The 23523-nt window shown below is 37.2% G+C and overlaps 1 protein-coding gene across 2 annotated transcripts in view; it reads left to right on the top strand.

Moving 5' to 3' along the window:
• The window catches only part of negr1 (neuronal growth regulator 1), a 174726-nt gene extending 151486 nt beyond the window's left edge, over positions 1-23240 (top strand). For both annotated transcript variants that reach the window (XM_032572346.1, XM_032572347.1), the window contains one exon: positions 19338-23240. In XM_032572346.1, the coding sequence (XP_032428237.1) occupies positions 19338-19438 (101 nt within the window). In that variant the 3' untranslated portion in view covers positions 19439-23240. The remainder of the gene's footprint in view (positions 1-19337) is intronic.
• The last annotated feature ends 283 nt before the right edge of the window (positions 23241-23523 follow it).

Genomic DNA, 23523 nt, shown 5'->3' with positions numbered 1-23523 from the left:
CAACTCCCATGAAAGATTGCCATGGACTTGTTTTACACAAATCAAACATAATTTTGATCTCTCACTACAAAATTGAGGAAGGTAGTTGGTTATATAAAGAACTTCAGTGCCAGTATTACTAAAAGTTTATGGTACACATATTTGTACAAAAAATATCCATGTAAGCCCTGTGTGTTTGGTAAGCAGCTGTTCCAAACAAATACAGTGTTGTTTTATATGTGAACATATGCAGAATGTTTATGTGCAGAGCGAAGTGTGCCATTCGAAAAAATGGAGAACTTCCAGATGTCACTAAACTACTAATTCAGAACATTGAGGTTTCTTATTCATCTGCAGTGGAAAAAGGAAGGTGGACTGCACAAAAACCTTTTTGTCAACGTACAGTTTTTTCAACAGCAATCAAATCTGTGCCTGTACTTAATCAAAATATGTATCTGAAATGCCAAGGTAAATGTTAACATTACTAGTCCAGGAGACTAATCTGCTGCCATCCAAATAGCTACCTGTAGCATTCAATGAGGAGAAACTTCATGTGTGCTATAAAATGCAAATTGGGGGAATTTCCATTGATGATCATGTCTCATAAGAACATGAGAATGAAACATGTTTTTATTCTCTTATTTAAATGGTTCTTAATCTTATTGAAATGATTCTTAACAGTGAAGTTTTTAAATGGTTATGTTATAGCATAATCTATCAATCCATTGTTTCTGCTTTTAATATTTATTTCACTTCAAAAAAGTACAGTCAAATTTCCGGTTAGTGCTTACCTGTCCACTTTCAAAGTTGTAGATCGTAATAAATTCAACTTAATTTCAGAAACTAAAAATGAATGTTCGCTACCAGCCAAATAAAAAAAATCTATATGTTAATGTATTATTTAAAATCTAGATGTAAAAGTACCAAAAATGTTTCAATCTATAACTTTATTTGTATAGCACATTTCAGCAACAAGGAAGTTCAAAGTTCATAAAATATATATTACATTAAGAAAATATCATACACATGACAATACTTTTAATAATGTTATTGGGTTTTTGGTATGTAGTGTGGACGTGTCTGCTTTAAGTATCAATTTGAGACTTTGTATCTGCTAACATATTTTTACTTTACTCTGACTAGTTTCAGGGACAAAAAAAGTCATCAGGACACCCGTTAACTCTACGTTTCTTTTAATTTTTCTGTATGAAAAAATTAAAAGAATTTAAAAAATTTTATGAATTACTTTCATAATTCATATTCATATGATGTAATACCATTATAAATACTTTTGCTGACTTTATTGATTTTATTTGTACAAAGAGTTTATTTTGTTATTGTATTCTTTGGAAGAATTTTTAATGAATTTTAACAAAAGTTGTTTGCTTAGGTCTTTGAACTAAGAGAGACAGTTGCTTTTTACTGCTCACTCAAAGAAACATTTGCCACAATGTCAGCATAAAATCCCTCGTTATTCTTTTGAAATTGTTGAAATGTTTACAACTAAAGTGAATTTTTCATTCAGCTCTGGGCAAGTAATCAAGTTATTTTTAATCACAATAGCTGAAAGTCACACACTTTAAAGATATTGTCTACTTTGTATGCGGGGTCATACTGAAGGAAACGTGATGGGAGGGATGACTTGCCATTGTTTTTAAGCAGAAGTTTCCTCACTTTCCTGTTCTTCTGAATTCAGAGGGATTCTCAGTAAATCCTATTTATGTTCTGTGCTTGTTTCACCTTCGATAACATTCTGTTATCAATTACATGGATCTAAACCCAATGACCTTTTGACAAAGCAAGAATTTTACTCCATTGATTTCTCAAACTCTAAAGCCCTTTAATAAACACCCTTTCTGATTTTTCTTTTAGCATCTACTGTTATGTCTTCAGTCTTGGTCTTCTGCACTTTCAGGGTAAACTATTGAACAGCGTTGTTTTACTCTGGCAGACTATTATCTGGACGATGTCTGGGGTAGGACCTAGTAGTCAGGGCAATTCCCCACTTTGTCCTAAAAGCCTGGACTCCTCATCACTTTACAAATGCCACTCAGTCTTTACACACACTCTCTGATAACCCTGTTGTTCTTTTCACTTCATCTTTGTTATGCTATTGAGGCCGTTTGTCCTAGCTTTAAAGTTCATCAACCCTGCACACTCACAGACACACCCCCACACACGCCTTCACAGCTTCAATCACTGTGATGTAACCAAACCAGCTCAGTCAGATCAACAATATTCAATGGTATGTACATTAAAACCTACTCACGTGTGTCATTTACCATTCCTCATGTGTCTTCAAATTTGCTTTATTGACAAACCACACCTTAACGTCCTTGGAGGGTTTTAAACGCGGTTAGAAAAGGTCATGACATTCAGAAATGGCATTCTCTTTTGGGGGGAAATGGCTCAGATGTCTGCCCGCTAAATAAGGTTAGTTCTATCGGCTCGATTTCGAAGCCTTTTGGCACTTCTGGCATATCTAAAGCATGGCTTCACTCTTCCAATACTAAAGGCTCTCTGTAACTTGAAATCATGTCACTCTTTATTATGGCCAATAAAGATTTCAAAACCGGCTCAAACACATGCACACACACACACTGTAAAAGTACTTGAGTATGCTGTTATGTGTACAGAGAAATGCATTAATGGGGGACGCGTGCATGTACATGCACATATAAACAGAAAAACAAACCACCTGAATACACAAACACTTTTATGCATCCTGTGCTGTTAACTGCTATCTCAGCTCCCCAGTCTCTTCCTTAGCTCTGTTTGTACATGAGAGGAATGGAAATGCAAGTACTTAGCAGTAAAGCCTCTAAGGTTTCAAAAAGGAACCATTAACCCTTTATTATTTCCCCTAGCTTTTAAGATGATGAGTTATTCAAGACTTTTGACAAGGATCCACCCTCTTTACATCTGCAAATAATGAACTGAGGTCAGTGAAAGTGCTGAGAAATGTCTTTGGTGAAGTAATCTTGAGATTCAACACACCAAGGTTGTAACAGCCTCAGAAATGATGAACGACCCTTTTTTTTTTCATTCAAGTCCCTCTTTCCTGCTGTATTACTGTAATATGTCTGAAACTATCAATGAGATGAGCATCTCACAAGTCCACAGCCTGTCACAGACGACAATGTTAATTAGCAGTGAGGAATCCCAGGCTCCTTGTCTGAGCTGTTTTGAAAGGAGCAGATCAGATTAGACCATTTTGCTGTATATTTGTTCTCTCTAATACCATCTAGCATGTAGAGATCATAGTAATGGTGGGTGGCTCCCTGCGGGCCCACAACACCAGATTTGCATCCTAACAGAAAGAAACTGCAAAAGACCAGAAAAAGACGTATAATGAAATAGTTGGCAGTCCACACTCGGAATGGAATCAGAAAAATATATCCTACTCCAAGGATTATTAATTTCCACACTAATATCTACCATTAGTGTGCTTTTCTTGTTAAGATTTAAATGACAGACCAATTTGAGATGAAAATCCGTCACAGCCACTAATCAAAGGATGACTCCACTTATCCTGAACCAATAAATAAATAAGAAAATAAATGAATAAACTAGACGAGAATGTATTTCAATTACCAGTTTGCAAATATCATAGGGAACAGTTTGAATTTCTCAACAAAAAAAAAAATCTCAAAAAATAGCAAAGTTTAAAACATAAACTGTTACTGCGTTTTTAGCCAAGTAGCGAAAAACTTTTAACTTTTTCCTTACCATTTATGGAAAATGACATCGCAGAATGACAAAAATCATGTTGGTACTATAGTGAGCTAAATGAAGCGGTTGTTATTATTTTAAGCATTTTTTTTCAGTTTGCTTGTTTGTTTAGTTTTTTTATTAGAAATATTCCAAAGTGTTGTGCTGCTGAGTTTTTGTGAACAGTATAGTGTTAATAAAAATGAACTAATCAGTATCTGTTGCATCCCCTGATCCTAAAGCATGAGCCCTCTGCTTCAAGCATTTAGTTCAATGTCAGTTTAGAAGTGCCTATTGTTAAGCAGAAAACTACAACTCCCTTAACAGATATTAATCTTTGTTGTACTTGTCCTTTTGGCACCTCCCAACACGGCTTTGCCAAAGCACAGATTGGCGCCTGACACAGAGCAGAAAAATAAGCAAGTCTGTCCTCTTAACCGACTGGCTAACAGCTAAGCTTTTCAGTGAATTCATTTCTCATTGATTCATTCAAATTCTATTATAAGAAACAACAAAGTTTAGCCATTGCTAAAATGGTTTTATTTGGTCGATAATACTCAAAATATTGAAAGAGGTTCATAATTTAACTTTATTACCCTACTTTCTACAATTTTTTTGTACTCACCAAACATGTTTTTAACCAGTAATGTAACATTGTTTTTGTCTTTTGTGTATTAATTTGTCCAAATAAACAGAATGTTCATCTGGTAGATATTGATATTGTATCTTGTGGGAGGTGTAGAAGATGTAGGAGGGAAGTAGCTCTTTTCACATGTATATGTGATCAGCAGGGAGACTAGCCTAAGAAATCAGGCAAAATAACAGATATGAACTTCATTGACCATGCCAGTAGAAATAAATTAAGGTGAATTATTAGTAGGGGTGGTGCAAGTTCTTGCAGATCACAATATTGAAATATAATATTCTTGCCAAATCAAAGCAGTCTATTCAATTCCTGTTAGCGTTGTAAACATTTTTCGAGACCTGAAAATGAAAGAATGAGGATTTAAGCCTGTGACATTTTTGTATGGATTTGGAAAACCCGTACTTTATTTATGTGAACAGTAATGGTAATTGGTAATCTTTTCCCAAACATGTTGACTAATTCTTGTTTGTTCTTGTTCTCGTGAAGCCACTGTCTTGTTTCCTACTATTTTGTGAGCAAGCTGTATATTTACCCCCCTATTTAATAATGTGAGTTTGAACTATGTCAGTCAGCTTTTAGTCAAGTTTTTAAAAACTCAAATTTCAATTAGATTTTTTTATTTTTTTTGCTTTAAAATAAATAGGGAACCTTCCTGATAAAGACATAAAATCCACATTCACAGAAACCTGGAGGTTGGTGGTATTTAGGTATCTTCTAAAAAGGGGAAGACGGATTTTGAAAATCAGAGACATAGCATTGTTGGTTAGGATTAAGGCATTTTGTTCCTTTTCATATAATTTACCCACAGCAAATTCAATGAATTCCAGACAGACTATTGTCCTTGATTCAGCTTTAAAGGCATTAAGCTGAATGCTGAAAAGTGAAGAGAATCGTCAGGTTTTACAACAGAAGACAGACTGGTATTGTTATTCATTCTGAAAAACACTCTATGGTTTAGGATAACAGCTGGACCTACAGAGCATATTTTATTCAAAAGAGCATTGTTTGACCATCACATTTACGTCTGAGTAACACATTGATAAGCTTTGTTTGAATAGAAGAACTTTACTTATGGAAAACCAAACTTTAACACTGTGAGAAGTCTTGATGGAAAAGAGCAGATTCAATTAATCTTAGTTAATTTTTCTTTCCTCACATTGTACTTGGACAAATTAGAGCTGATACTGCAGAGAGACTGTAATTGGCTTCTGGGTCTTACTAGCCAATAAAACAGCATTTTAAAATTGCTGCTGGAACTTCGGTCATTATTTTCTAGACATATGACACTAGTCGCTTTTATATGGGCACTTTGTGACCCTTTACATTCTGCTGTAATTGCTCTTAATGTTATGAATGCAGTATAATTAAAGTGACATTTCCCACACTCACATTTCCTGCCATGGGGGCAGAAAGTCAACTTGATGATGAATACTGTATGTAAATGTAAATCTGTCTGCCCTATTTCTGGTGACTGAGTGAGATTTATGTCTTTGACCAGATGTATTGATGTTTCCTTCTCCTGAAATCCAGCTAAGTTGAACCAGAGGTCAATCCAGGGGACCAATTTGTTGGTAAATGCAGGCTCATTCCCCTCACTGGTTCCAGTCAATAGTGCCTGACCTCATGTGAAAAACAAGAACATAGAGAGCGGTATGCACATAGATTTGGGAGGTGCACTCACTGATCCTATAGTCAAAGATGAAAAAGCTTGTCACCCTCATCGCTTCTGTTATTTATGCAGCAGTAACAGTTGCACATCGATAGTGTCAGTGTGGTAGAGAGGATGGAGCTCACTCAGGAAAGGCTAAAGTGGATTTAGAGTGGAGGGTTTTTACAGACAAGCAGATAAGGGTTAGGGCTTTTTTTTAGGGATCTCACACATTTGAGTTATTGTCAGTCTCTTATTCATAAAGCTTAAACACTTTGGAGTGTTCAGAGTTATTGTGACTGTCCAGGGCCCACACAGATGAGTAGTTCCAAATAGCGGTTTAAATTCTGGAATCCACTCACATAAAATTGGATGTGACTTTCTAACATACTTGCTACTTTTATTTTACTGCTTTTTTAGTGTTTCAAACAACCTCAACCTAGGTGCTCTTGAACTCTTATGATTGTTTTTGAAGCATCAAAATTGGAGCTTCACCTCTGTAGCAAACTGAGGCTGTGCTCAGAAAAATATTGCTTCTGTGTATAGCATCTCATTTCCATTTAACACCCTTAAATGAACTCAACTGTGTTTCAGATGGTAAAATTGGATGATGCATTTTTCTGAGAGCTATGGGTTCTGTTGCAATGGTCATATTAGGTTGTAGGTGTAAATGTGAAGGCTTATGAAATAATTACTCTTGTACTTTTGACTAAAAAGACAAAAAAAATACTAACTTTTTAGTCAGAGTATTTCATGTAAGTTATAAAGGATATATGTGAAATATTAACATTCACATTAATGAGATGTTGCTTTTATATATATATATATATATATATATATATATATATATATATATATATATATATATATATATATATATATATATATTACATACATTGATATGTATGTAATAAATCATACATTTATTTATTTTCACTTTTTCGCCTGTAATATTTTCTCCCTCCTGTTTTCTTCCTTGTCTGTTTATTTACAGATGCCTTTTTTATATTCCTGATGTTCTCTTATGTTTTCCTTCAGACTCCTTTTTAGAGAAGCTTCGTGGGCAAGCATTCAGAGTCAGCTTCTCTCCTATTGATCAGCTTCAAAATCCAAATGTGCGCTAATATAGAGTATACAGGACATGACATTTATCTTAACTCTCGTAAGAACTCTCTATACACCTCTGAAAACAGGCGCTCCCCCCAACTGGCCATAACTGTGTGATTCCTCCCAATGATAGGTTTGTGAACTTCTCAAAAGAACTGTGTTGTGCTGAATACATACAGTATGCAACACAAGGCACAGATTCCCAACTTTTTTGTCTCCATCCAGCTAAAAAACACATGGGTTGCATAAAGTTTTCATTTTATAATAAAAGATAAATTAATTTTTATATCCAACAATTTGTGATAATGTGCGTCAAGCACCATTATTACACTTAGAGCTACACTCATAGGAGCTTGTGAGTTTAATGGAATTGCAGATAATAAAGTATCTTTTGAAAGAGCACTACAGGCTCAGTTTAAAGTCATTTACATAAATTTTAAGTTGGCAAATTAATCTTCACTAATAATGGTGGAGTGGTAATTTAAAATCAAACTTATTTCTCTCTGAAATATATCACCTGAGAGTTTTAAATTGTATATGTTACACACAGTTTATATATATTTATGTTTCCCAAGAAAAAAAACAGTGTACACCTCGACATAAAACTGTACATTAAAATTTCTCAAATTGCATACAGGTTATGATTGAGAACCATATTAACAGGAATGATTTTTTTATTATTATTTTTTAAAGAGTACTTCAAGCAAGCTATATGTCATCTTATGTTTCTGGTACTTTTCTTGAACTAAATGTGTTAAATTAAATTCCATTTATTGTGTGTGCATAACTGCAAGGTCTGTCCTGTTTTTATTCTCCCATCTGCAGTCAGAGCCTATTCATGTCAGAACATATGCCTCTCTATGACACATTTCAACTCCCCTCTCTGTTTATGCCTTAAATACAGACGCCAAATTAACTTCAGCTGACATTGGTGTCTTAGTTTTTAGCCTTTTTTCGTGCAGTCCATTTCCAGCACGACAGATGGAGGGTATTAAGAATTAATTACTAACCCTACAATTAGTTTGCTAGTTTCAGTGTAAAAGGGATTCATTCTCATTCCTCAGTGTCAAGAGGGTCACATCATTAGCACAAGGGCTGTGTTGTTTTGTTTTGTTTACTGTCCTCTGGGTTGTTCCTAACTTAGTATCAGGATATCCATTGATTTTTACATGTATTAGTGTTGTTAAACTGATAGATGCCTGAGAAATTAAAGTCTTCATACACATAGATACCAGACTACACATTTGATGGTGTGTGTGCAAAGCCTTTAACCTCTTAAAACACAGCAAAGAATCTCCATCGAGATCAATACTGATCACTTCAGGACACTGCAACTTTTATCTGAACCTCCCACAAGCTTTCTGAAACAAGGTGGGGAAAGTGGCTTCACTGCATGAGGATCTATCTTGGCAAAATAAAGAGCTATTTCATGTGTGACACTCAACCTGTGGGCGTAGGCTATTAAAAGTAGACTTTGACTCAACATTAAGTAACGTAAAGATAGGGCAAGTGCCTCCATTGAATGGTGCCTGCCATCCGCTCAGCCTTCATTCTTGTGCAGTCCTTCAGTTCGAAGTAATCCACTGCACATGCTAATCACTCGGCAATTGATTGAACCCCTTTTGCTCCACCAATTTCTGTAAACCACAGAATTGATCTGAGAAAAATCAATTAACAGCTCAAGGAAGGTAAATATGAAGAAAAATTATAGATTGCTCTGCATATAGTGTGACCATCCGAGCAAATACTGGCAGCAGGGCCGTGTGCTTGTGCCAAGATGCTCAGCATGAGCACATTTCAATCAGGTTTGACTAGCCTCAGGTGAACAGTGATAACCAGACAGTATGCAGTGATAAAGTTATCTTATATCTATCATGAAGAAAATGCACTTACCCTTCCACATTCAGCTGTGCTGCTTTATCAGGACCTCAATGGAAATTGACAAAAGGAAGCTGTTTTATCATATTCCCATATACACTACAGCTGGGAATCGATGTGACAACGAATGGCTACAGGTGAAAGAAATGAGTGCATGAGAGCCGACAGAAAGTGTATCGATGCAAAAGCTCACAGAGATTCAACCCTATCATAAGACTTTCCTCATAACTGGTTAGATTGTCGCTGACATCATAGAAACCAGGCAGCCTCCTGACTCAGCAAAATACTCGAGCCTACGGCTGGACTTCCAGAGAAATAAAACCTTGATAAGCATTAAAAAGAGTAAGGAGGAAATGGGCGCATGGGGAATTATCAGAGGGAGTGGGGGAGAGAAACGCAAATATGAAAGTGAGATTATTACACAGACAGTGAGAGAAGAAAACAGGAATGTGGGAACTTACAACATGCTGACGCCATTTGTTTGCATCCCTGTGCATTATATTAAACCTGGAACATTAAGGAGATTTAGTGGGAGCAGCTGAAGTCATGGAGTAATTATGCTGTTGGATCTGTTGTGATTAAAAACAGTCTCAGGGCATGCTGTGTTGTATTCTTGAGATTTGTTTTTCAGAGAATATGTTGATGACTATTTATCTTCAAGACCTTAAACGGCTGGGGGGAAAGATTTTTCTGTTTCAGAGGGGGATATAGAGAATATTACTTGAAAGTTGATTAATTTTCTATGTAGTAAGGACAGATCTATAGATCTTATCTTTTACATACCTTAATTGCCTTTCTCTAAGTATTTCAGAATATCCCCTCATCCCATATGGATACCAAGCTACATCTTCAAAATATGCATATTTTATTACCCTGATGGGTTGTGTTCAAAGAATCACTAAAAGGTGATACAATAAAGGCTCCCACATATTATGGTCTACTTCTCTCCCCATAGCTCCTTACATACTTGAGGTGCATGTCTGCAGGACACGTCTGTGCAAAAGTCATTTTTTTACAACCTCATATGCATACGTTGTGTCGCACAGTAAGCTGCTCAGCTAGAAACAGTGTTCACATTGAACTGTTTTGTTTTCAGCACCGAGCTCATAAATGTTGAGAATATGTACCAGCTTGTGGACAACATGGAGTCAAACTTTGAAGAGCGTCTGAATAAAATAGAAGCTTTACAGAACTTTGGTCTGCAATAATGGTCTTTTGTACCAAGTTCTTTCCTATTTTTAAGCTGAAAGGCAAAATATCAGTCCTCCTTGTACTTTACTACCATGGCTGAATTTGTGGGAAATGAAGAAATAAAGTAAGTTGATATGCTTGACTATGAAATTTCCCTGCTGGGATGAATAAAGTACTTCTATTCTATAAATCTTTCCTTTTTAAATATGTCGTCCTGCCTTTATTTTACAGTGGTCAGACAGGAAAGCGGATTTTGAAAGAAGACATGCAGCAAAGGTCAACAGACTGATACTCGAACATGTGACAGCCACGTTAAGGTGTGAGGCCTCTGCTTACTGGTTTCACGCTTTACCGCTGCACCGCAGACAATGTCTGCAGAGTACCTGTGACTCACAAAATATGCACAGTACACCAAAGTATGTGGTAATGGTTAATCCGGTGTCCTGCAACTTTTAGTTGCCTCTCTGCATTAGCGCACCTGCTTTAGCAGAGCTCTGTAGTATGTAGTAGCCTGCACCTGCATACTAGTAAAGCGGTTTTGCCATTTAATTCATGTGTGTAGGACAAGGGATACATCTAAATCTTGCAGGACTCTGACCATTAAGGAAAGCAGTTTGAGACCACTGATTTCAAATTTCTTTGTTTTGTATCCCTTCCAAACTACCCCTCATATATATATATTTTTTTAACCCCTCCAGGGGGTGTTTTTGTGGGCACTAGTGTCCCTTATGTGAAAGTAGGCTGACAGGAAAGGGGGAAGGAGAGGGGGAAGACATGTGGCAAATGTCGGGAATCGAACCCGCGACGGCCGCGTCGAGGACTAAAGGCCTCCAAACGTGGGTCGCGCTATCCCCTACGCCACCACAGCACGCCACCCCTCATATTTTTAACACTTAGTTTTACGTATTAGACTTGAAATCTTGGCATTTTTGCCCTATAATTGTTCTCTGTAGAATTTTTTAATCTCTCTATTTAACTTACTTTTTGTTTCTTGTTTTATTTATTGTTTTGTTAACAATAAATTCCAATGAAAATGTTTCACTCCAGAGAAAATAATTAATCCTCCAGAGAAAATGTTTGATATTTTCCTATAGATTGTGGGACTGATTATGATGATTAATATAGTTGAATATAGTTTGAGCTTTCACACCTGCAGAAAGAATGTTCTTGAATTAAAGATGCAATGAGGTCAAAAGTCCCAGATTGTCTCTAAGGACACATTAATTTCAAATAACAAAAATGTCAGAGGAGGAGGGGATAAGGTGCATTACAACAGAGGAGCTAATCAGTAGGGAAAGGATCAGTAACTGTAGAAAAGGTGGAAATGTCTCCTCAGTTAGGATTCCCCCCTCTCGTTTACACTGGGCTGAGGTCTCTCAAGTGTCCAGATACCCCACAGAGGTGTTGATTAAGTCAAGCTGAAGGCCAGAGCTTGCCTGCATTCAAGAGCCTCCAGCTCACTCAGTGAGCTATCAGGTGACCCGACACTTGCTCAGTCTCACTCCTTTCAGATACAAATGCTGAGAGGAGCTATTCTAGCCAGCCCAAAAAGTGTTCTGCTGGGTGTTGATAACTGACAGGTAACAGGATGTGGGGAACGGGGGGAGCGGGCTGTGAGGATACGACAGTGCTGGGAGGCACAGGAGGGTAAATGATCTCTGAAGGCCATCTTATTAATGGAGGCTTTTCATTACTAGCACTAATGCAAATGATTGGTGGGGCTAATGAGCTCCAAGGTGTGAGTGAATGAGAACTCTGTGCAGCAGCACTCTGTGGTAATCATAATGGGAGACAGAGGTGATGAGTTTGAACATCATATTTGGTCATGATGAACACTTTGCTTGTACAAGAACAGAAGGAATAGAAAGAGAAATGGATGAATGAGCTGATGGGATGGCGAGTCAATTGTGCGCCAACTTAATATGGCAGCCTGCTACTGGCAAGAGGCAATAAGATGAATGGTGAAGGGGGAGGTTGTATTTCACTGTCAATGGGGCTGAAGTGAGGTAAGACATGGGAAATGTCTTGATCACCTTCCATGAAGTGCTCTCATGCTCCTTCTTTAAGTACTGAGCAGGCGATAAAGCTTGCCGTATCATTTCAATATTTTGCTTCTCCTTGTTGTAGGTCTTAAGTGCTGCATGATATTCGTTTATACTCTCCACCAAACAGCAGCACATGGCCTAGACAAGACATCTTCTATGTGCCTTAGACACACTCCTGGTGGCTGCTGTGAACCTTGCATGTAGGGGGATTTAGGCCGAGTTACACCATGGTGTGTATAGGATCAGTTCTGGCTCAGGAATGTCTCTTGTGGCCTTCCTCTGGGAATCTGTGAGGGGAGAACTAGAGGCCACTGAACGATGGTCAAGGACATTAAACCCCTCCTCCAACTCCTCCTCGCACGAGCCCTTTCTAAAACTGCCCATGGGGGATTAGGATGATGCCTGGCTGGCTACCATATATGTACTGCTAAAACAAAAAACCTGCTTAGAGGAGACAACTAACTAAATAAATAAACTGAAACAGAAAGCAATATGGACATGCTCAGTTCCTTCTATAACCTACCAGAAACAAATAGGCATTCCTGAAGTTAGCCAAGTCAAGACAAGTCACAACATGTGCATACATTTTATTGCAAAAAAAACCCCATATCAATTATAATTAAATAAGTCATAAAAAATTGATTGAAAAACAGATAAAACTGGACCAATAAATAGAAAAAAAGACATTAATGGATAACACCAGTAAATTCAGAGTAAACCCTGACTACAGGTACTCAAATAATGGACATAATTATTAAAATTATTTTAAAAAGATTTTTTTTTTCTAAAATTATGCAGTCTGTCCTTTTTCTATGCATGCAACTGTAAAAATAATTCACAATAACTATTAGCAAAACCTAAAATGTTTTTTTGCAAAATTCCAGTATTCATTATGAAAACAATTTTATATTATTCAAGGTTATAAGAGTTTGATCAATTAATTGACATGCATGTTTTTATCATAGTAGCATAAACAAAAATCCAAGTAAAATTTATTTTAATTAAGTTGAACAGCTTTATTAAAAGTATTTATCACAGATTAAAATATTAGTAAACAGTTTTTCAGCTAAATATTGTGGTTGACTAAGGATGAGCATTCTTTTCTTCCAAATAGTCAATAGCTGTATTTTATGTTTTTATGTTAACATAACAAAAGAAGTATTTTATTGGGTTGTAGTCAAAATGGAACATGATTTGTTAAAGAAGAAATGTGTTTTGTACAAAAGTTCATGTAAAAATTAAAGCAGGGCAAGGAAGCAGCACACATTTTCTATGCAAAGTAGGATTTTCCAATGAATAACAGCATGGTGCAAGATAAAACCTGCACTTTATGCCACTGTTGCATATGTCTGTTTGATTCATTTTCTCTTTCAACAGTCACTGAAGTTCAGGGCCTTAGCATTTGTTGTACATATGATATGTGGGTGACAAAACTGCTGTCGACGTAGATTCGGGAGGCATCGGAGAAAGGGAACAAGGACGGGGGGGAATAAGTGCGGCTCATGCTTCAGCAGGCTATTTAAAGCTAATGGCTGCTCTCCAGATTCAGGGGAAAGAACCATTGATTGTAATTTTCATATGACTTCAGCTGGGAAGCCTATAGTTATTTTTTTTTCTTCTCTTTTTTCAATTTTAATTCTGTTGCAAAACAGTAATTGAAGCGTGTCGCTTTCATCTCCACTTATCTCCTCTGCTGCTCTCCCTTTGGAGTGCTGCTTCTCCTCCCTGCATTGGTGCTTTGTGACGCTGTTGGTTTCTCTGTGATGTATTGTCTGGGATTCTGGTGTGTTATTGTAACTTGGTGTTGATGTACATGGCAATTAAATTCTAACTCCAAAGAAGCAGAGCCCACTCCCACTCGCTCTTTTTTGTGTTGTTTTTTTTTTTTTTTTTTTCTCCTCTTGTGTCCACCAGACGCCGGTGCGCCAGCTCCGTTCTTGAACCCCTTTCAATCAATGTCTAATTTTTCCCAGTTCTGTCTCTTTTGATGAATCCTTCCGCTGCCTCTATCTCCCTTTATTTCTTTTTCAGTTTCTGTGGGTCTGTCTCCTTACCTTCATGTTAATGAGTAGAGTGAAGGCATAGCAGGCAGTTCCTGGTTGGGGAGTTAATTAAAGTGGCAAGTTACAGCCCACACAGTCAAAACAAAAGGAGGCTCCTGCTCTTTCCAGTGACATTGGGAAATATTAAACACCTCGAAACTTAAATGCTGTGAGGGGGCAGCTGCACCAGCATCACCTACCTCTTCCTCTCCTGAAGCACTGAGGGGTTTATTGTTACGCTCTCCAGGCCTGTCACTGCAAACCAAACCAGTGAACCAGTAATTACTTACCAAGCGTCTTAAACTGCTGCATGAAAAGCAGAGATATGAAAGAGAATCCTGCGACCGGAAAACTGCACTGACACTGATCAGATAGGAAATCAAAGTAGAGAAATAGTGAAATCTGCCTCTCTTTTTATTTCACCCCCACCATGCCACCTGAGGTGCACACAAGCACACGGAAACAGACACTAACAGATTTGTTCGAGCACGGGTAGCTCTGTGCAAGCGTACTCAAGCTCGAGGTACGGTGGGTCGGCCGAGCAGGACGGGAGCTGTTGCCATGGTTACCGTTCCTCAGCTCACTCTCGCAGCCCGGGAAAACTGTGTCATTATCCTGTACTCTGGACAGGAGGAGAGAGAAGGGATACAAAGAGAGAGGATGGGGAAAGAAAGGGGAGACAAAGATAAAAAGGCAGAGAGGAAAGAGGGGCAGCCATGCATCCCACTAAATCATCAAAATTTGCACCCATATGTGGTCCTGTATTCATTTCTTCCCTCCTATCTCTATTTCCATCTGCCAAGCGTGCCATGTTATCAACGTAAAAAGGTAAACAACTTCAGTGCTGACAAATAATGCTTGAAAATGTCAGGTAAAAGCAGAGCAGTGTCAGGTGATAATGGGATCTGTTATTGTTTTTTTGTTGGGTTTTTTTTTGCCTCTGAATACTGTTTGCAGCAGGCTATTGTGTTGGTGACAAAATCAATCTCTTAATCATCCTATTTATTTTGATACTGTAGCAGACATGTTCCGCCCTAATAACAACCCACACAAGTTAAATAAAAACATGCTTCACAGTAGCGATTGTTCAGTGGGATAACAATCTTCGTCTGAAGAGAAACAACCGCGAGTCGTTTTCTAACCTCACAAACACAAAGAGAAGAACTATCTGCCCAAGATCTCTTGTGTTTGCCTGCGCTGTACGAGCGCAAGCGCATGTGAGGTTATTTTGCTGTTTGTGCAACACATCGTCTACTTCAGAGGAGTTACTGTACATTGTGAACTAATTACCTGGCAGTGTAAATAGAGGCGCCCTGCTGATATGGGCTGTTCGCCACATGATTTCCCTTGGTACAGCCGAGCCTGTTTGCACCGCCTTGCTGTGCTCCGTGTGCAGGCATGCATGTGACCTGTACACGCAGGTATATGTGCGCATTGATGGAGAGTGTTCTTTGTAACCCGCGAGGTGGGGTTTATTGAGCCGCTGGCTAAAAGAGTGTGTTTGTGATGGAGGGGTTTTGGGGGAGGGGGGCATAGGGGCGTCAGAGTAGCCCCTCCAAATGAAAAGCTGCCCTCTACTTCTCTGTCCACCACACGTAGCTCCCCTGAGAGACCTGTTCATATTACCGTGGCTGTCCGCTGGTCAGAGAAACACAAACAGCACAAAACAAAAGCCTCCTTCTGTAGCAGTGAGAGAAAGGAACTTGTGTTGCCCTCATTTATCCTTCTCTCCTCTGATGGGGTCTGTTGGCCAGCAATATGAGGGGAAGGAAAAGGGGGAATAAGTGTTTGACTCACAACTGAAAACAGATGAGATGGAAGGAAAGTCAGTTTGACACGTTTCCAATTACTTCTGCCTACTTCATCTCAAGTCAGGTTAAAGCGAGGTGTCACATTTTAACAACAGTCATAGCAGCTGGAAAGTAGTGTAAGCGTTTTGTCTGCTTGATGTGGGAATTTCTCCCATATTAAAAGTTTCTGATCTCTGTTTTTTTTTTTTTATAAACATTGAGTAAAAATATTTTTAAAGAGCTATAACATTCGAGGGCATAGGAGATATTCAAACATCCTTACCAGTGTCAGAATCATTATTATTTATATTAGCAGCAGATACCACTGTGTGGGAAAGCAGGGTTTTGCTATTGTTTTAAGAAGAAATGATTACATCATTGGCATTTTAAACTTGCTTTACAGTCTTATTTTAATCACTAGGATAATTAGCACATTTAGCATTGCAAAACCCTGATCTCTATCTGTATGTTCTACAGTAAAGGTCAGCAACTTTAACGAGCCAAAGAACCGATTTCACCTTTGCTGTTGCTAAGTAAAGTTGAAGAGCCCCAACAACATGATCTTGATCACTGTAAGAAATATATATAATTCATCCAGTTTTACTAATAAACTGGAATAAATGAAAAAAAGAAAATTCATACTTTTTGAAAAGGGGAAGAAATGCATTTTCATGAGTAAAACAGTTGAGTCCTTGAATGGAGGTAACAAATAAGTAACAAACAGAAAATAGAAAATTAAAGCATATGCTGTGATGACTGAACTAAAGTATTCCTTGTTCTACTAGTGCCATTCAACAGGCAACAGCATATGTAGATATTATATGAAAACAGATAAAATGACTGTCTTTAATCTGCCTTTATATTTGAAACCAGCAACTTCTATATTATTTTTTTATTAAAGCTCCATCATGGAGGGTCTACAGAGATGCCTCATCATATCGCCTGACTATGAGATTCGTAAAACACTCCTATCATTTTCAAATCCTGCATGTTCTAAGACTGACAAAGATCAAGAGCTCAAAATGATAAAGTTACCAACTGTTCTGGCTCTTTCCCTCACTCTGAATGAACCACAGACATGTCTCAAAAACAGCCTCTTTTTAAATAGGTTCTTGTATCTACGGGGTTCCCCTGACTTGATTTTTAAAATCTCAAGTAACAGACTCCACATCAAAGAAAGTAGCTCACTATATGAACTCAAACATTTTTCCTCACTCAGTGTTGGATCTTTTTATATTTCTATCCACATCTGAAAAACCAGATTCTAGACTTTTTCTGATCTTTAAGGACTCTTTGGGTGGGATAATCTGAAAATGATGAATAAGAATGATGAACTTCTGAAAATGAAACTATCTTCACTCACACAGCAGCAGCAGCTCTGTTTATAATGTGTCACAGAACGTAACATTTCATCTTGGTGGACACGCATCACTGTAACATTGGTGACACATTCAGGAATACCAGAGAAAGCAAGAACATAGTGATTTTTTATGAAAATTTTACATTTAATTGACATCTTTGATGACAAATATAGCCTGAGTTAGGTTTTAACCTACTCAACATGCAATACAGCAACACTTAAAACTACTAAGTGTTGTCAGTGGAGCACACAACCAAGTCACATCTAATTGGGGAAGAAATTGTGAGAGGCCTACACTCAGGAAAAACATGGCTATTTTCATCCAGAGTGGAGACTGGTGCTATTGCAACCGCTCTTCACCTTGTGAACATGTGGATACTGACTGCTATGCTCGAGTGCAAATATGTGAGTCTTTCAATAATTTAAACTCAAATCCACTAAAACAGGAGTGTCGAACTCACTTTCATTTTGATCCACATTAAGGTCATGGATGTCCTCAAAGGGTCAGTTGTGGCAGAATGCATACATAAAACTATCAATTAACAAACTTAAAATGTTATAGCTTTCTCTGCATTCGATTTGTACTTAAATATTTAACATATTTTCCAGTTGATGTAATATGACCCTATACAACTAAAAACTGATTTGATTTGACTCATAAAGTAATATTTAAGTACACAAGTGGTTAAGAGAACCACAGTCTCTAAACGTCGACCGTCTAATCGAGCTAGAGAACCACAGTCCTATTTCTGTGGTTCTCTAGCTCAGAGGGCCACAGAAATAGAAATTAGTTATGGTGGGCTGGATTTGACCCACAGGCCTTGAGTTTGACATGTGCTCTAAAATATCTGTCAGGAACAAGCTGATTTACAAAAGGCATGGACAGACATATATATATATATATATATATATATATATATATATATATATATATATATATATATATATATATATATATATATATATATATATATATATGCCTATATCCATGCCTATATCCATATAGGCATGGACAGACATATATATATATATATATATATGTCTGTCCATGCCTTTTGTATGGACAGACATACAATATATATATATATATATATATATATATATATATATACAGTATATATCCTGATTATGGAAAAGTCATGCTGGCCAATACCTATAGTTTTATGCTGTCTATAAAAGGTTTCCTTTTATGCTGTCTGTTCTGAAAAATCAAAATATACTCTGGTTAAAGTAAATGTGCTAGAATACTACAAAAATATTTTGACCCTGAGAATGTCATCAGGACAAAATGTCCTGTCCAGTCAATTAAGCTGTCAGTCATTCCTCAGCTAAATATACCAGAGACAGTAAGAAAAATGGTCCAGTCAGGTTCCATAATCATGTGAAAATGTCTTGGTGACTTTCACACAATAATACAATATGCAGTTAATGAATAAACACATGCGTCCAACCACTTTTATTTAATAAACAACAAAAGTCTTCCTTTTATTCTCTGTCATTTTTCAAATCCCATTATAAATCTTATTTAAAAGTTTTTGGTACATTTGTACATTTCAGTTCAGAGACTGATTTTCATTGCTTTGTATTTTTTTGTGTGTGCAATATTAGTTATTATGAGTTTATTTTTGTTCAATTTTCAGAGTAAACTGTCTCTAGCTTGGGTCTGCAAACAGCTAAAGCATTAAAACATTGATTGCACAGAAAGGTATAAGTATTAAACTCACCTTCAGTCCTGTGAATAACTCTGTGAATAACTCTGTGAATAACATTCCCCTCACAAACCAGCTCAAATCAGTGGTAGTGGTTCTGTAAATTGCCACTCTTGCCATTCTCATTTGTAAGCTTCAAACCAAGCCTGCTGTGGATTTGGAAATAACGGGTGTGGAAGAGTGAAAGTGCAATCACAACTAATCAGAGCTTCTCTTGTTTCCTGCCCACAGCACCCAACACTGCACCCTATGGGAGCACAGGAAGCGCCCATGTCCCGCTGGCCTGTCGATACCTGGTCCTGGCTCTCTCCTCCTTCATCAGTGTGTACTAGCAGAGGCCGGCGCAGACACAGTGACTGTCCAGAGCATTTATGAGTCCTTTTTTTGACATTGCTGATGGCTGAAATTTAATCTGGCACTGTTTGTTAGAAAGCTGAGGTGGGGAAATAATCAGCTTCTTTTTTTGTGGGGGAAATATATTTTTTATTTTATTTTATTCTTATTTTTTTTGCTTTTTGGTGAAAATTCTGTCATGTAAATGCTATGATATTTTTTATTATTATTCTAATTTTCTCATATCCTATTTTATTTTCTGATTGACTGACCACATTGTGAATTAGTGCTCACGCCCACCTCCCGTCTTATCAACAGCCTCTCAAACGAGTCGCTTTCATGCTTTTTTTTTTTTTCTCCTGTGAGGCGATGGCGCAAACTTTTCCATTCATTTTTTGTACATGGTTCAAAAGAAGCAATTGTGCCAAGTCTCTGAAAACACAGATTACCATACCAATGTTGTATTGAATGTATTATGGGCTGTTGAACAAAGGAAAGACATTTAGATTCCTAACAATAACATTTTTGATTATAGAGTGAGCTTAAAAAATACAGGGAAAAAAAGAGGAAAAAAACAAAGAACAACAAAGGCAGGGTTTCTTTTGGTTTTTTTGGGGTTTTTTCCGGCACCCGTGTTGCCATGATTACTCAGTAGGTGGATAAACAGTGTTGAAGGTGTGCTTTGTTGTATTTTGGAAATGGGTCCGTCATTTACCATGCCTGCCTAGCAGCTTTGATCAGGCAGCAGTCAAAGTAGCAACATATCCTGTATCGTATCTTTATATTTTAATATAGTGTAGGTTTTTGTTTGAACGTGGGACCAGCTTCGCACATCCAACCAGGAGCATTAACACGAACCATGACTTTGTACAGTATGAATGGAGGGACATTGCTGCGCTTTTGTTTACATTTTTCTCAACAGACAGTACTACAGCCTATTCGCCATGCTTGTTCTGATTGCTTCAGCAGTTTGCTTCGGTTAGGAGGAAAACGCAGAGCTCGAGTTAAACTGTTTAAAAAATTGCAGTTCTTTAAAAGAAGTATCTTTCTGCAGGCGTCAGAGCAGAGACTTTTTTTTTTTTTTTTACTTGGTTCTTTCTAGCTGAAATCACACAGCAGCAACATACTGTTTTTTTGGCTGCAGGTTGTACCAAAAATATTTGGATAACCAAATCAGAAAAAAAAAACTCTGCAGCACAATTTCCCCCTCCTAACAAAAAGTAATCTGAGACTCTGAACACTTTTCCCCTCACACCATAAGGGTGAACAGAGATGATCAGTCTCTATTAGAGTTTAAGCCCAATTAAATAATGGAGCAGATTTTCCATTTCCTTTTTAGGAAAGCTTGTAAGAGCAGCATCCTCATTCCTAAGTACAGTGCCTTGCAAGAGTATCAAAACCCACTTTTGTATTTTTACACTTGTTGATATAATAACCACAAACTTGAGTGTATTCATGCTGTTTCAATACATTAAAACCAACACATGATAAACAAAGACAAAGTAGTGCAGAACTATGATGCGAAAGTTAATGATTGGTTTTCAGAGTTAAAACTAAAACAGTTGCAACATTTTGGAGCCCTACCAGCTTTCATCTACAGACAGGAATGTTTACATGTTCTTTCTTACAAAATTCTTACAGAACTGTGCAGGTTCCCTGTCCCTGTTGAAGAACAGCCCCCTCACAGCAAGATGCTACCACAACCATCTTTTTTTATAGTGGACATAGTGTGTTCATTTTGTATGTAGGCCATCACATTTTCTTCGGTCTCACCTCATGTTTTTGCCTTCTTGTGGTCTCCCTGAAACGGCAAACAGAAGAGGGTCATTAATTTGCCCTTTAAAACTTCAGTAACCTTGTTAGTCTTCAATAGAGGGCCAATTTGTAGAATGCAAGACATAGTTGTCCTGACAAAAGATTTTCTATGTGGAGCTGTGGATCTCTGCAGCTCCTCCATTGTTGCCATGGGCTCTTGCCTGCTTGTCTCTTTAGGTCCTGGAACATTTGCCATCGTGCTATATTTTTACCATTCTCAGAAGAGATTTGAATTGTGCTTTGTTTTATAACCTAACTCTGCTTTAAACATACCCAGAACGTTCTCCCTGATCTGTATGATATGTCACTTTGTCTTCATGATGCAGTTTGTTCACTGATTATCTCTAACAAATGTCTGAGGCCTTTACAGAGCTGCTGGATTTTTACTGAGGTTAAATGCTTTCAAAGGTGAACCTTTGAAAGCATTTAGCTGCTTTGAAATTTATTCAGGGCTATCAGATTGAAAGGGGATGCATGCCACACTTTTGAGATTTGATATTTCGCTTGTTATAAACCATGTATCATTTTACTTCTGCTTCATAATTATGCGCTACTTTGTGTTGGTTCCTCTCATAAAATCCCAATAGAACACATTTAAGTTTGTGGTTTTTAAGTGGAAAAAAATTGAAAATGGCTATTTTTGGAAGGCATTGTACTCTCAGCCACATCACTAAAACAGAGATACTGAAATGCCTTAATATACCCATATACATACATTTACCTTTCCTCCTAAAAGAAACTTCCAGAAGCTCTCACCAAGGTTCTCCTCCTTCCTGATGATAGAATATTCAGTAACCATCACTCAACATGTCTTTGAGTATAAGGAATTATCCTGGGGATAATTACAGCCCTCACAATTTTATTTTATTTTTTTTAATGAATCAGATTCTTCAGATACAGATGCTGCATTTTTGGTTGAGGTCAACATGTTTGTGAGGTTGTTTGAATTTAAAATGTGTTACATTTTACCCAACAACTGAGGTACTTACCCGTCAGGTTCACAGAGTATTTTCAGAGGTGACTGAAAATCTGTAGAACAATAGCCATCGCTGTTAAAAGACTTAAAGCACAAACACTGTCATTATTTACATGGTGGTATTTTGGTTATTTGTTTTCTTTTTGTACGGAAATTATGTTCAGTTTGTTTTACCAACGATAAATTTACTGCACCATATAATTTTGTTTAAATGTTAAAGTATAATGGAAATGGTTCAGACGTATATTTATTCTCTTCCTTTATTAAAATGATGTATAAACACTGCGTTTTGAAACATGTAAAACTGGATATGTGACATTTATTTGAATGAGACACAGTATGGCATAGTTTCTAATGTCGTCAGATTTCTTTAGATGCCATGACTGCTGTTGATTTAGGTATGTTTAAAAAGAACAATGTTTGCAATGAAATTTACCTACTTTTTGAAACAGAGGGTGTGAACCAGTATATCAGTATTATAGAACAGAATCAATGTGTGTATATTTGGAGAAAATAGGTACCTTTTGATCTGTAGAGCCAGTGTGTAGTCCTAGTTTTCACACACTCGCGTGTTTGACGATGTGCAGAGAGTATGGTTGTGCTGCATGTTCAAAATTAACCCGTGTTTTTAAAAGGTGGCCATTTTACAGACCTTCAAACTTTCTAATGAATGAAAGAAGTTTTCATTTTGTTCTTTTACAAAATCCTGTTTCATAACCCTGGTCTGAAAATACATACCTCTACAGATCACCAGGCTGTGTTTGTACATGATTTTATTTTACTTTTTTTCAATCAACTTGCTCTTGAGTTATAATGATAATGATTGTTGTGGCACATTGTGGTGACAGTCTGGAGTTATGCTGGTTGCTTGTTTGAGCACTTAAGACCATGCTAGTATTCCATATGAAATGTACTGGATGTTGATTATTATTTTTTGAATATGGTATTAACAAGTCCCTTTTACCGAATCCGTATAATTTGCAATAAAAGTCTTCATGTTACAATGTAAACCCACATCTGAGTTAATGAGCAGTAAAAGGCAGTTCTCATAGGTGATGCCAAATAAATGACAGCGAGACAGCATCTCTGTTGCTAATTTGACCCCATGAGAACAGAATCAAAACACCTGCTTATGTTTTAGCTATTGTTTTTTTTTTTTTCTTTTACTTTCAGCATTTGGCATGATTTAACTGATCAACAAACATAGACTGTCTGGGTTAGAAAAATGCAATTAAAGCCAGTGTTGATTACTTCAGCTATCCTAAAGCCTGGTTCACACAGCAAAATTTTTAA

This window comes from Xiphophorus hellerii, chromosome 9, assembly GCF_003331165.1.
Source record: "Xiphophorus hellerii strain 12219 chromosome 9, Xiphophorus_hellerii-4.1, whole genome shotgun sequence".
NCBI classification, from domain to species: domain Eukaryota; kingdom Metazoa; phylum Chordata; class Actinopteri; order Cyprinodontiformes; family Poeciliidae; genus Xiphophorus; species Xiphophorus hellerii.
Note: the sequence above shows the minus strand (reverse complement) of the source record. Positions and strands in the feature narration are given on the sequence as shown.